A 14,598-nucleotide genomic window follows, 5' to 3' on the forward strand; every position below is an offset into this window, starting at 1 on the left:
GCGGGGCGGGGTGGGGGTCAGTGGCCGGAGGAGGGCGGCCGCGGTGACTGGGGGCGGGGCGGGGTGGGGGTCAGTGGCTGGAGGAGGGCGGCCGCGGTGACTGGGGGCGGGGCGGGCTGGGGGTCAGTGGCTGGAGGAGGGCGGCCACAGGCGACTCCGGCCAGTGTCGTGCAGATTGGCTTCTCAGGAAGCGAGCGTCTGCAAAGGGCCTGTGTGCGTGGGGTTGGACTCGGGTCTCCTCCCTGCGGGAGGGCCTACCCTGGGGCCGGAGGGGCCTGGGGTGACCCCTCGCGCAGACCCTCTGACCCCCGGTTCCTCGGCCACTCCCGCTGCTGTGCTCTGGCCGCCCCCCAGGGCGGACGTCGGGCAAAGAGCGTCTTAAAATACTCTGTTGTGCTACGGTGACCACCACGAAGGGAAAGGTGGTGCCCGCTGAGAACAAGGCAGGAGGCCACACCCCCTCCAGAGGGCGTGGATGGGGGTTGGTGACCGGGTGGGAGAGGCGCCCAGGCGCCCGCCGAGGCCCTGAGGCGGGAGCAGGGCGGCGCCCTTGGGGTGAAGCAGCCAGTGCAGGTGGACGTGGAGGGGCAGAGGCCGGGGCCGCGGTGGGGTTGTTAATCGGGCCACAGCGTCCCTTAGGGACGCAGAGTCCTGTCCGTGTACCTGGGCCTCACTCAGGACAGGCTGGCCCTGGACCCCGGGCGGAGGCAGGAGTGTGAGCCCCGAGAGCAGAGTGGCCGGCCTGGCCCGAGGCCCTCAGAGCTCGGTGGCCACGGCAGGAGGCCTCGGGCCTGCAGTCCGGCGACCCCGGGTTCCCGTCCCGGCTCTGCGCTCTCCCACGCCAGCTGCCTTCCCCATGGGGGGCTGGGCCTGCTGCAGCGGCGGGAGGGCGGGGGGCGGCACTTGCTGTACCGTCAGAACCCTCTGGACTCGGACGTGGGTCAGGCCAGCCCACCAGCAGGGAGGCATGGCCTCGAGGGGTCCCGGGACGGAGGCGCTTGGAGCAGGCGGTGCTGCTGGAGGTCTTTCTGCCCACGGGGCACAGGAGCAGGATAGGCTGGCCAGACTGGCACAGGCCGCCCGTGGGCACGGCTCAGGCCCACTGGCAAGGGGGAACTCGGATGAGAGGACCGCTGGGCCCGCCCCTCCCGGGAACAAAAGGGGCGTAGTGGGCAGTGCTGGCTGTTGGCTTTGCCCCCTCTGAAGGGTCTCCATCCCAGAGCGCGGGCCAGCGAGCCGGAGTCTGACCGAGCGCAGGGGGAGCTGTTGCCGGGGCCGGGCCGCCCTCGGGACCCGAGAGCGAGAGCAGAGACCTCCTCGCCGCTGCCGCCTCTGCGCCCTGCCCTCTGCCTGCAAGCTCATAAGAAGGAAATTGAGTGGCTGAGGCGGGTGCACTTTCAGTAAAACGGAGGCACAGCTGGGCTCTGCAGAGGTCTGGCGTGGCCTGCTGACCGGCCGTCTGCCTGCCCCTCGCTTGCTGTGCCCACCCCCTCGGATAAACCAGTCTCCAGACTCGGGGCCGGGACCTGGATCTCCGGAGCCGTGTGCCCACGAACGCGTCTTCATCCTGGCAGCTCTGCTTTCGGGTGAGGCGCTCTCTCTTGCGTAACGGAGTGAAGTGTATTTTTGAGCTGCGCGCTTCCCGCGGAGCTTTCACAGCTGCCTCCTGCAGCCCCCGGAGGTTGGGGTTGATGACGAGGACGCGTGGAGGTGAGAGCCGTGCCAGGGCCTCTCGGACGCGGCTGGAGGAGGCCAGGGGCCTGGGCCGGAGAGCGGACGGCGCTGCCCCTGGACCTCCGCCCTGTCCCCGCCTGCACCCCGGGGCCCGTCCTCCACACCTGGGCTCCGGGTGGTCGAGTCCGCTCTCCCTGACGCCCACTTGTCCACCAGCCTCCCTCCTCCCTCCCCAGGGACTTGCAGAGAGCCCCGCGAGGGGCCTGGGAGGGAGAGGGGCCTGTGGGCCGGGTGGGGGTGGGAGGAGGTTCGGCTCGGAGGAGAGACAGCCGGCAGGCTGGAGGGCAAGAGTCAGGGCAGGAGAGGCAAGAGAGGGCCCAGCCGAGTCTGGGCCGGTCACGGGGGCCTCAGGAACATCTCAGTGCAGACCGGCTCTCTGGGCTGGTGGGGAGGGCAGGGGAGAGGAAGGGAGGGGCCCTTGGCTGGGCCCCGGCGTGAGGCCGTTGGGCCCCAGTGTCTGGTGACACCGTCCCCGGCACAGCCGAGTGGGCTGGGACGTGCACATGGTGGTGAGGTCTGGGGTGGGTGGCCCGGGAGCCCAGCGGAGCCCTGGCAGCCACTTGTCTGCTCTGCTGGCTCTGTCTGCCAGCGTGTGGCCATTGCCAGCAGGTCAGGTCCGAGGCTGGCCGCCAGGCCTTGACGTGACAGTTGTGACTGTGCCTGCCGGTGGGCGCAGATTGGGGTCACTGCAGGCTCCGGGAGCCTCTGGCCTCCGGGACCGCAGAGGAGCGTCTTGGGGGTGCCCCGCGCAGGCCCCCGTCCCACCAGGGGAAGCCTCAGCTCGCTCTGGGAGAGGCTGAATCAGAGCAATGCCACTTCCAAGGGTGAAAGCCTTTTACTTATTTAATCCGAACCAGTCTGTGAGTCATTCATTCACGTTTACGTAAGCGATTGAGCTGCGAGGATCGCAGGAGGAGGGCAGGACACGGGCTTTGCCCCAAACCAGCGTGGCGCTCGTGGTGCCTTCCTGGACTTGCCGCTGGGCGGGCTTTGCTGGAAGCAGCACCCCTCCCGCCCCACGTGGACCAGGCCACCGGGGCCGGATGCCCTCGGCCTCTGGCAGCCCCTGCGTCCTGGAGGAAGGGCCCACCTCATGGGCTGTGAGGGCCGTGCCGGGCACGGGGCGTGAAGTGCCTGCCAGGGTCCCAGTGCCGGCACGCGGCAGGTGCGCGGGGCATGGTTCCCCGAGAGCAGCAGGTGGCACATCTCCCCCGAGCGGGGAGGCCCTGTCTGTCTGTGGGAGTCTGCGAGCTGCGCAACAGGCGGCCTTTTATGCCTGAGGGCAGATGGGCCGCTCCCTTCTCCAAGGTCAGGCTGCATTTATGACCAAGCTTTCATTTTTCCCATTGGGCCCCTGAGAGGTACTCAAGGCAGCGCCGTCTGACACGGGGACACGTCCCCGCACGTGCTCGGTCAGTGAGTTTTTCCTCCTACTGACGCGTCCATCCTAGGTGGTCTGGCTGAGAGACAAGGGAAGAACCTGGGGTCAGAGCTGCCAGTTACCCTTTTGATCTCATAGTCTGATTACTCGATCGATCAAAGGCTCCGCGCCCACGTCCCCGATGGAGAGGATCTCAGCTCCGGAACGAGAGTGTCCGCAGGGCCGTTGGGCCGGGTGATGGATGGGGGCAGGCCGGGCAGGGCGTGCGGCAGGCGGCCGGCCAGAAGCACAGGCGCCGTGAAGAGGCTGCAGGGTGCGATGCTAGCATCAGAGCTGGGGGCGGCCGCACCAGGCTGCCCACAGAGCTGCAGGCTGTGTAGACAGGACCTGGGATGTGTGTGCAAAACCCTGGCACGTTGCAGAGTGCGTGAGAGGTAGGGTAGTAACAGTGCCGGGAGTTTGGTCCTGGGGTCAGACAGCCCTACCTCCGCCGTGGATCGGCGGCCAAGCGGTGAGTCGCTTGTGTCCGTGCTTGTGAGGCGGGAGAGACCCTGCAGCCGCCTCGCAGCCACGTGGCGGCAGCAGAGCGTGTGGGGGCCTGCCGGGTAGCCGCACGGCCCCCCGGCCCAATCCCCAGCCTCCGGCCCTGTGGCGTCTAGCTTGATTGTCTAGAACGGGGCGGGGGGTCTCTCTCCTGGAACGCAGGCTCCCTGCAAGTGACCCTGACTCTGCACCTGCTCGTCTTAAACCAGCACGAGGCACACTGGGTCCTGCGGGTCAGCGTGAGGAGGCGGGACTGCTGTCCCCACCACGGGGCGCGAAGGGCGGGCCTCACCGCAGGCTGACGGCTCGAGGCCTGGGGTTTCCCACCCCCCCGGGCGGCTCCAGATGGCACCACCAGGGAGCACCTGGCCTCGGAGGCACCTCGTGTGCTTTGGGTGGAGCCGCCTCGCTCATTATCGGGGGGATGAATCAGGGTTTAATTACCGGGAAGACACCTTGGGTGGAGGGTTTGTGGGAATTGCCGCGTACCTTCCCGATGGCTTCGCGCAGCTGGTTTCTCCCCGCGCGGCCGCACACCTGGCGGGGGCAGCAAGAGGGTCTCTGTCCTGAGCCACCCAGTTAGAACAGGGCTGGGGGGTAAAGGATGGCGGGCCCAGGGGTGCCCTCGCAGACCCCACCACCCAGGGAGCCTGTCTTCTCCCAGCGGTCTGGCCTCTGGGTGGCCGGCGGGGAACCCCAGGCAGCGTGGTCCGCAGCTCCAGATGACCTCCGCTCTCGCGGCCCCCCCGCCCCGCTGCCTCGCAGCTGGCCGTGCGGTGGCCATCCAGCCCCGGCAAGGACTCGGCTGCAGACGGGGAAGCGTTTGTCGACTCGTCTGGTTGGTGCGGGCGGACCCGGGGCTGCCGTCTCGGATCGAGGGTCCCCATCTGTGCCCCCGCCTGGAGGAGAGGGGTGAGCCCGGGCTGCTTCCCGGCTTGTCCGCCCTGTCGGGAGCCGCGTGCGGCCCCCTCGGCCCTCAGCCGGCGCCCCCTGCCCCTCTGTGTCTGTCCTTCCGAGACTGTCTGGGGAGCTGACTGCCTCCCTCTTCCCCCTCAGAGCTGAAGAAGCAGGTGGAGAGCGCGGAGCTGAAGAACCAGCGGCTGAAGGAGGTCTTCCAGACCAAGATCCAGGAGTTCCGGAAGGTGTGCTACACGCTGACGGGCTACCAGGTGGACATCACCACAGAGAACCAGTACCGGCTGACCTCCATGTACGCCGAGCACCAGGCCGACTGCCTCCTCTTCAAGGTAGGACGCGGCTACACAGCCGTGCGCACAGGGCGTCCCCGAGCTGGGCCCCGCAGCCCTGGCCCCGCAGGAGGCGTCCGCCCCCCGCACCTCGTGGCCCTCCTCCCGCGGCGTCGGCCCCACCCCTTGGGGGCAGCTGGGCGGGGGCTCCAGCGTCAGCAGTGCCCGCGGGAGGGCTGAGCAACGGGCTGAAAGTCAGGATCGGGCCAGGGAGGGGCCCCCGGCGCTGCCAGGCACGCAGCCGGACGGCGGCGGACGGGCCGAGGGAGAAGAGCTGCCGAACCCGTGCCGCTCCCGCGGCCGAGGGCCGTCAGGCCGGGGGGCCCGCGGGGGGGCTTGCTGGGGCTGAGAGGATGGGTTTGGAGCTGTTGCACCTGCTGGCGGGAGCTCTGAGCAGGTCGCTGGCGTCTCTACTTGCTAGTGCCCGAGAGCACTGAGCCCCAGGCGGGAAGCACGCTGTCCACGGCTGCTGCCCGCCTGCCGGCTCAGGGCAGGTGCAGAGCGTGAGCCCAGGACGGGGAGCGAGCCAAAGAGAAGGTAAACAGGGCGGCCCGGCCTCGCCGTGCAGGGTGCCAGCGGCCCGTGGCGGAGGGGAGGGCCGCTGAGCCGCCTCGGCCTGTGGCAGCTGTGACCCCCTTGGCCAGCTGACTGGACTCTGTGGGACGCGGGGCCCTTCCCACCCTGGCCCCGGGGCTCAGAAGGGCTTCCCCGGAGAGCCGAGCCTCCGCGGAAGGGTCTCGGGTGAGCTGGCGGGAGCAGCGGCCGGCCCCGCGCGGCATCCTGGCCCTGCCACCTGAGGCTGGCGCACAGGTTCCCTTGGCCGCGGATCGGGCTGGGGAAGGATCTCGGGTCATGGCGGTTGACTTTATCTTCCCAAAGGTGGTCTTTCAGGCAGTAGGGGGTTGAAGGCAGGGTTAGAAATAGCTGCGTGCTGTTGCAGGTGAGGGCCCGCAGGTGTGTGCCGGGGTGATGGAGGGTTTGGGCTCAGCGGCCCGGCCCCTGCTGCCGCGTGGGTGGGAGCTGCCTGCCGGTGCCGTTCCATCCGAGGGGAGGCAGGACCTCAGCTCCAGCGTCTTCCCGCGGGGCCTGGCCCCCTTCCTCCCTGCTCCCCGCGACGAGTGGGGCCGGAGCCTTCAGAGCGTTCCCGGAAGGGTTGTCCCGCGTGAGCCGGCAGCCAGGACGCCTGTTGAGCTGAGCAGGCAGATGGGAGCTTCCAGAAGCTCCGCGTGTGGGCAGGCCGTGTTCACGGGCTTGCTTCTCCTCCCTGCCGTCCTGTCTGCCGTGGTTCACAGGGGTTTTCCTCCCCTCGCCTCTAAAGCCTCGGGGAGGGAGAGCGCCCCATGGCCGGAGGGAGGAGACTGACCGGAAGGACGGCCACAGGGCACAGCTCTGAGCCTGCGGGGCCCGGCGGGCCGTCGGGTTTGCCGGCCGCCCCTCTCCTCCCTGCCTGGCCTTCCTCGGGGCCCGCCTAACCCAGGGCCTTGCAGGATTGGACTCGGGCGACAGGCAAGATGCCGGACACAGATTCCAAAATGTGTCACACCGAGCTCGAGGCGGCGTGGCCACTGTGCCCGTCTTAACCGCTGAGCCGGAGTCTCCAAATCTGCAAACCGGGGATGCGGTGACGTCCTCTTGCGGGGGCACACACTAACCCGTAACCCTGTGAACGCGCGGTGTGGCCGGGCCACCACCCCACTCCTCGCCGGTCCTAGATTCAACCCCCCAGACTCCTGAGACCCGAGCCGGGCTCGGCTCCCGCCGCGGTGAGGGCTGCGCGCACGGAGGCCGGGCCTCGGCAAGTGGCTGCCCCCCCACTCGGTGTCCCCCTCGGGGAAGGGCCACACGCTTTCCCCGCAGGGCTGGCCCTGTGGGTCGTGGCCCCAGCGAGGTCTGGCTCGTGTGAGGGCGCCAGTGCCCCTGGGGCCCTGCTGTTCCTCGCGCTGACCTGCGGCTCTGAGCCGCTGTCCGGGCCCTGCCGACCGCGGGTGTTCAGGAACGGGCACTCCTCCGCTCACAGCCCAGAGCCGTAACCGCTGCAGACGTGGCACCGAGTCAGGGGGTCCCCGAGGCTGGAGCTCCTTCCCGCGGGCACCGTCACCCAGAGTCACGGCCGTGAGTCCAGAGAGGCCCAGGCGGGGCCCTGCTCTCTGGGACGCCGACGGGACCGGGGCCCAGGGACCCGGCGGGGAGGTGACCCCTTCCCCGTGCGCGTGCACCCGCCCGTGTGGAGGGGAGGTGGGGAGCAGAGCTGGGTCCCTGGGCCCTCCGGGCGGGAGGGTGCCTTTGTTAGGAGTAATGAACCAGTACTGGTGTGTTATGACCGTAGAGTCTGTGGTTCACCTCACGTGTAGTACGGTCCTGTGGCTTTTGACAAGCGCGAGCTGTCACGTCCCATGGAGCACTTACACGCCCTAAACACCCCCAGCACCGTGGCCTCTCACTGTCTCCGTGGTTTTGCCTTTTCCAGAATGTAGTGGAGGCACGCAGTCTGTGGCCTGCTGAGACTGGCTTCTTTATTTACTGATTCGCACTTGAGGTGCCTCCAAGGTCTTTTCTTGACTCGACGACTGATTTCTTTTTCGCTCTGAGTAGTTTTCCACTGTTTGGATGGACCACAGTTCATTTAGGCATCACCTGCTGAAGGACATCTTGGTCGTTTCCAGGTGTTAGCAGTTATGGATAAAGCTGTTGTAAACAGCTTTAAAAACTTTTTCGGCCACTTACACACGCAGGCCCGTTCTTGGCTCGCAGGTGGCACGGAAGCACCAGGGGGCACCCGCCGCCTAGGGACACGCCGCTCCTCCACCCGGAGCGTCCCCGTGCCGCCCGGGCGCGTGGACGTGTGTGTGGGGGACGCGGCGCTCAGACACGTACACCTTCCCCGTCTGCCTCTGTCTGGTTGTACCCGGGTCAGTGCACCTCCTGGGGGGCCCCACGGGGGCCTGCTCCTGAGAAGTCAAGATACAGGTTTGGGGGAGCGCCGAGGGGTGGAGTCCCCGAGCGGCTTTCTGAGGCTGCGAAGTACGGGTGGTGGGGAGGCGGCTGGGAGGGTCCCGACCCCCCAGGAGCCGGGCAGCTCCAGGCCATGTGTCAGTCCCACCCATCTCGCACCCAGAGCTTTCCCCGCACGGACAGACCGCCAGAGATCCTGATCCCGCCGTCTGGGGTCTTTGCCTGTCCCCCGGGGCCCCACGAGGTGCTGGCCCGAGGCGGAGGGGACTGGGGCCCACACAGACCTGAGGCCCTGCCCCTCACAACCTCCTGCAGCACATCCCTGCTTGCTGGGCCCTGAGGACGGGCAGGGCCGGCTCCGTCCCAGAGTCGTCCAGTTGTCAGGGGACTGAGGCTCAGGCTGAGGCCCCCCGTGGCCCCGCTGCCCGCCCTGGAAGGGGCCAGGTGTGCAGGCTCCCTTGAGCGTCCCCGGCTCCCCTCATTCAGGCGGGCCCTGCCGGGGGCAAGTGGACACAGGTCCCCTCTGCTGCCTCTGGACGCGCGCGAGCCTCCAGCCGCCTGCTCCTTCCTTCTGAAGCGGCTGGGAACAAGCAGAGCGTTTGCGGGCCTGCCCTCGCCACGCAGCGAGCAGTCCCCTTCCGCCATCCTGGCTTACGGGGCCCCGCACCCCGTGGGCCCTGCCCTGGCACCAGGCACTGCGACAAAGCCCTGCCCTCAGCGTCCTGCCTGCTGGACACAGGCCACCAGCCTCCTGAGCTCCCGGGGCAGGGCGGGAGGGCCGAGAGGGCGGCTCCCTGGAGGTGACGTCAGGAGGAAGGGAAACTGGGGGGCGGCGGAGGCGGCAGGGGCCTCCCGGGTGTCTTCGGCCCCGACCCGTGCCTCCCTGGAGAGAGTCGCCCGGTCCCCGGGGGCAGGGCGGGAGAACGGCACAGCCGAGGCCGGGCCCAGGCAGAGCTGCAGCCGTGGGGCAGGCGACCGCACGGCCTGGCCCAGGTGCCCGGCACAGGGCTGGGGCCGGAGCAGGTCAGCGGGAGGGGCGCCTCGGAGCTGCCGTGGCCACAGCTCTGGGCTAGGGGTGGGCGGTCGCAGAGGCTCAGAGGAGCAGGGACCCCTCAGGGCCCCCGGGCTCCCCTCGGCAGGTGCTGACCTGGACCCCGCCCCCCGCGCGAGGCCCCTGGACGCCGTAGCGGCCGCGCGTCGCTGGGGCTCCTCCTTGTCCGGGGACACCTGGCCTCTGCCCGGCGCTCACAGCCGCGGGTTGGGACGTGGAGGCTGGCGTTATGCTTTCTTCCCCTTTCTGCACGGCAGAGCGTTGGGACAGCAGCTCCTTGGGGCGAGCCGAGAGCAGAGGGCCTATGACGGGGCACCGTGGCCCCGGCCTCTCGGTGGCTGAGCGGGGCCGAGCAGCCGGGTCCGGGCGGCGAGCAGGTGGCAGGCAGCCCCTCGTGGAGCTGGCTCAGAGACTGGCCCCTGGAGCCGGTGCCTTGGCAGCTGGCTTCCTGGAAGCTTCACCCACAGGCTGGGGCCTTCGTATCGGGAGAGGGGCTGGTCCGAAGCCGGGACCCCCCTCGCTGAGGCTGGGCAGGGAGGCTCTTCCCCTTTCCGTTTTGCCGCCTGTCCCAAGGCCCGGGCGTGGAGTCCGTGGTTTGATGGAGCTCAGGCATTGGGAGAGCAGTGACTGATGCGGTGACCCCGCCCCTGTCTGTGCGCGGGCGCTGAGATGACCCCGGGAAGGAGGCGCGAGGAGGCTGGCTCCTCAGGCACCGCTGTCCCCACAAGGACTGCGGCCCCGACGGCTCGCACCTGTTGGACCCCAGGCCCCTCCCTGAGATGCTCCAGGATCTGGTGGCATCTTGTAATTGAATACAGTTCACCTGTGATGGGGCCAAGGAGCAGGCAGGTGAGATGCAGGTGTGGGTGACATCCGGGCCGCCCGGGGCTGGGTGCTGGCTGGGCTCCCAGCCCCACGCTGCCCCTGGTGGGCGCCGAGGCAGGGGCTTGGGTCTCGGGGGGCGGTGGGCTCCAGCGGGCAGGCAGGCGAGTGGGGCAGGCGGCCCTCCCCTGCCCGGCGGCTGCTGGCAGGTCCGTTCGCTGAGGAGAGCCGTGTCCCTCAGCTCTCCCCCCGGCCCACCAGCCCCACCCCAGGGTGGAGACGGCCAGCAGAGTCAAGCCAACCCTGGGTTTAAATCCCAGCAGCCCCTCGGCCGAGGGCCCTGGTCTCCCCGGAGGTGCTCATGAGGGGCCAGGCTTGCGGTGCCGGCGGCCTCGGGCCAGCTGCTGGGCCGGGAGGCTGGCGGGTGTTGTTCGGCTGTGGCCCTGCCCGCGTCAGGCCTGGGATGCGGTCTTGCCCAGCCTCCCCACCCTCCGTGGTTCACCTCCGTGTTCACAGAACAGTCAGGCCTCCAGGTGCTCAGACTTACCTGCTCTCCCCTTCACCTTGCGGACGAGGAGGCGGACCTCCCGGGAGGGCAGTGACACCGGTCACTGCACGCCGAGGGCCCAGGAACTCGAGTTGGAGTGTCTGTTCTGAGTGATCTGAGGGACAGGGAGAGCGCGGTTTGCTTTGTCTTCTTTTGGTTTTGAAGCGGAGGTGCTGGCCGTCAGGGCCTCGGCCTCTGCCTCCTCATCCATCCGTAGACCCGACCTGACTGTGACCCGGGCCGTGCAGGGTCCCTTCCCACCCAGCTCCGCCCGGGAGCCAGCCTGGGAGCCGTCCCCTCCTGGGCTGCAGAGAGCACGGCGCAGTTAGCCTCCAGGCCCCCAGCCGGCGAGGAGCTGGACAGCGGCCCCCAGACTCAGAAAGCCCTGGGGCTCCCAGAAAGGCTGCCCCGGGAAGGAGGGCCCATAACCCTGTTGTCTTGATGCGGTTTTCCCGTTGCCCACGTGGCATGGTTCGTGGACCAAACCTCTGCTCCGACCCGGGCCCGTCACAGGCTGCTTAGGGACCGTGTCCCCTTCGGCAGGCCTGGTGGGAGGGCGCGGGGCCTCGCAGCGGCCCAGCTCTGGTCTCCGCGCCGCCGGCCGGTGCCACTGTGCAGTCAGCCGGGGCCTGGCTCCGAGAGGACGACGAGCCGGCCCCGCCAGGAAGTGGGGGGGCTGACAGGCTGCGCCGGGGGGCCGGCCGGGCAGACGGCATCCTTTCTCCTTGGCTTTCTCCCCTGGCAGGCGGTCGGGACCGTTCACGGGCTCCTGTCTGAAGGAGCCGACTTGTGGGGCCTCTAGGCTCCTGGTGTAACAATGAGCTCGAGGTAGACGCTGTAATTTGGACTGCCTGTCTTGGCTCCGCTGAAGTTCAAGTGCGTTGCTCAGAGCGCATGCTGACTTGAGAGCCTCTCGAATCTGGCTGGGCGGGCGTTGCAGTGTCTCAGGATGTTGGAGGGGCCACACAGAGTGCTCTGGCCCCGTCCCATCTGCCCGGACACACCTGCCTCCTGGGAGGAGGGTGAGAGCCAGGGCTCGGCTTTATCCGGAGGGCCCCCCAGCAGAGCTGCCGCTGCCCGTGTTTGCCGGGCCCTTCTGTGGAGGGGGGTGGGCTTGGGGGGTGGCCTGGAGTTAGGTCTGGGAGCCGTGGGGATCGCAGGGCATGGCCTTCAGCACAGGGCAAGGAGAGGCTGGCGACGTCGGGATGAAAGTTGACAAAGACGGATAAAGAATTGGCCGACGGGCTTCCCTGGTGGCGCAGTGGTTAAGAATCCACCTGCTAATGCAGGAGACACGGGTTCCAGCCCTGGTCCAGGAAGATCCAACGTGCCATGGAGCAACTAAGCCCGTGCGCCACAACTACTAAGCCTGCGCTCTAGAGCACGTGAGGCACAACCACTGAAGTCTGCGCACCTAGAGCCCGTGCTCCGCAACAAGAGAAGTCACCGCAATGAGAAGCCCACGCACCGCAACAAAGAGTAGCCCCTGCTCGCCGCAACTAGAGAAAGCCCGCGCGCAGCAATGAAGACCCAGCGCGGCCAAAAATAAATAAATAAATTTATCAAAAAAAAAAAAAAAGAATCGGCCGACTTGGCGTAGAGGGAGTGCTGTGTTCGGGCTCGCTGGAGGCAGTCGGGAGGAGGCTGACCAGGGTTGGACTACATGGCAGCGTCTCCCCAAGAAAATGAACCATTTCCTTCCTGTGTCCCTGGGCCCCTGGCAGCGTGAGGCAGCGCGGTGCAGTGGAAGAGCTGGTTTCAGTTCCATCATCTCGTGCAAAGGCCCTGTGGTCCAGGAGGCCTGGACAGCCTCAGGACTGAAGCAAGGCCATGGGGCTGAACCCCAGGGGTTGCAGAGGAGCCTGCTCTAAGGGAAGGCTGGTGAGGGCCACGGCCTGGAAGTTTCGGCAGCGTTGGTTCTTTGTCCCGAGAGCGGGGCAAACTCATTCGGGAGTTTTTAAGAAAAGGGAGTCGAGGGCTTGATTTGACATTCGGAAGTGAATGTGGGGAGGTGTGAGTGGAGCACGCAGTCCGTGACCCTTGCCCTGGCCCTGCGGTTGCAGCGGCCAACCCTCTTCCAGACGGTCCTAGTGGGGGCGGGGAGGGCGGTGCGCGTGGGGAGGGCGTCCGGCAAGCATGAGGAGCTGTCAGACCCAGGCCCTGGTTCGGGATGCCCAAGGACCCCGAGCGGGCCTGGGGCCCACGTCGCCTTCCTCACTGCCCCCGCTTACCTGTCACCCAGACGCAGGCTCACAGGTATGTGCGGCTTCCTAGTTATGAAAGCAGCTGTAGAAGATCTGTCAGGCTCAAGAGTGCAGGGAACGCCGTCGGTCTCACGCACGGGTCCTGGGCAGAGGTCACAGGCCCCTCGCCTTCTCAGAAGTGCCGTGGCCATGGGGGAGGAAGATGTGGGCTTTTCCGAGGTGAGACTGCGTGACGGGCACTGCTGTGTGGGTCAGCTTGGGCCGCCGTAGACCACGCCACAGACCGGCGGCTCGGACGGCAGTCTGGAGCCTGGACGCCCGAGACCGGTGCCGTCGGGTCATTCCAGGCTCGCAGATGGCCACCTTCTCTGTGTGTCCTCACGTGGATTCCTGGCACAGGCACTGGGGGGCGGCGGGGGTGGGGGGCAGAGAGCCCTCTGTGTCTCCTCTTCTCGTAAGGACGCCAGTCCTCTTGGATCAGGGCCCCACCCTGATGGCCTCATTTTACCTTCGTTACCTCATTAAGGGCCCTGTCTCCAGATACAGTCGCTTGGCTGGGGGGGCCCTCAACACGTGAATTTGGAGGAGTGTGGTCCAGCCCGCAACTGTATGCGGCACCTCCCTTGTTTCGTCGGTGTGTATTCGATGGTCGTGCAAGTCAATACACGTCTGTAAAGCTGGCAACTTTGATTCTCTAGGCCTGGAGAGATCGGAGCCTGAAGGGGAGACCCACCGCCCCGCGGGGGGAGGGGTAGCAAAGGTCAGCCCGGTGTTTGCTGGCCCCGGGCCTCTCATTGGGCTTCAGTGACCCCCTCAAACCAGAAACCTCTCAGCAGCAGGGGGCCCCACCCAGGAACGCCCCCCAGCCCCGCCCCAGAGAGCCAGTTGCCTCCTCGTCCTCGAAGATGACCCCCAGGGGGGCCTTGCCCGAGTCCTTCACCCGCACCAGACCCTCGGCCAGTTCCCGCACCCCCCGCCAGCCCATCGCCCCGCCCTTTCCCTCCAGGCGCCAGGCCTCTCCTCGTCCGCGCCCCCACCCCCACCTCGGCTCAGGAGACCCTCGGACCAGCTCCTTCCCCAGGCTCAGGGCTGTCGTCCTTCCCTGGTTCGGGGCCGTCAGCCTGGAGAGGGCCCGCCAGCTCACAGGCACCTCTGCCAGCCTGTAAGGACCCCGGGGCTGGCGCCATCCGCTGCTGCACTGGACCCCGGTCCCGAGGCCCTAGAGGGTCACTGGGTGCCGTTATTCCAGCTCGTGGAGCCACCAAGACCCCAGCGCGGGACCACCTGCTCTTCCCTGGGCTTGGGCCTCTGCATCCGAGCCGAAGCCCGAGGGCCCGGGCCGGGCGCGGCCAGGAGCAGTGCCGTGAGACGGAGCCCTCGCTCGTCTCGCCGTGGCTGTCCTTGGTGTGGACGCCGTGTCCAGGGCGGCCGGTGCTGACGAGCCTTGCGAGCTTAATTAGTTCACGGCAAAGTTTGTGGACGGTGTCTCTCCGGGAGCCTGTACGAACAGCCTCTGGTTGCCACGAGGCCCGGCCTCCTCGGCAAGGTGACGACGTTAGCACGGAACGGGCTTCCTCGGCCTCTCAGCTCCTCCCGTGTCGTAAAGAGACTCCTCTTCCCGGCGGGCCCCTCCTCCAATGCGCCGCTGTTGTAAATCAGATTAAAGCATTTTTTTCCAAGGCGACCGGAGGGAGCGTGGGGCTGGAGTGGGGGAGGTGTCCTGAGACCGGGCACGGCACGGGCGCCGCGGAGCTGGGGGCCGGGCCAGCCTCTGCTGTCCGTCTCGGGGGCGCAGCTGTGGTACAGGGGACAGGACGCCGGGCGGGGCCCGGGGGGAGCCCCCTCGGGGAGCTGGGGTCTCAGAGGGCCTCCGGGGGGCTGGGTGCGGGCTGACCCCTAGGACAGCGTGCTCTGACTCTGACCCCTGATGGAGGTCCGGGCCGCCAGCTCTGCAGCGGGAGAGTGTCCTGTTCGCCGTCGCGCTCGCCCGCTGCCCCACGCGCAAGCCGGGGTCGGGAGGCACGCGGGCCAGGTCCAGGGTGGGGGCCGAGGTGGAGTGGGCCCCCCTGGCCAGCCCTGCCCCTCAGGCCCGCCCAGTCACGGCTCTCCCTTCCGGC

General features: G+C 68.1%; 1 protein-coding gene across 3 annotated transcripts in view; it reads left to right on the forward strand.

Moving 5' to 3' along the window:
* The window catches only part of MAD1L1 (mitotic arrest deficient 1 like 1), a 350,389-nt gene that overhangs the window by 297,729 nt on the left and 38,062 nt on the right, over positions 1-14,598 (forward strand). For all 3 annotated transcript variants that reach the window (XM_024125005.3, XM_028498607.2, XM_055089925.1), the window contains one exon: positions 4,715-4,905. In XM_024125005.3, the coding sequence (XP_023980773.1) occupies positions 4,715-4,905 (191 nt within the window). The remainder of the gene's footprint in view (positions 1-4,714; positions 4,906-14,598) is intronic.

Source organism: Physeter macrocephalus, chromosome 14 (assembly GCF_002837175.3).
Source record: "Physeter macrocephalus isolate SW-GA chromosome 14, ASM283717v5, whole genome shotgun sequence".
Lineage (NCBI taxonomy): Eukaryota > Metazoa > Chordata > Mammalia > Artiodactyla > Physeteridae > Physeter > Physeter macrocephalus.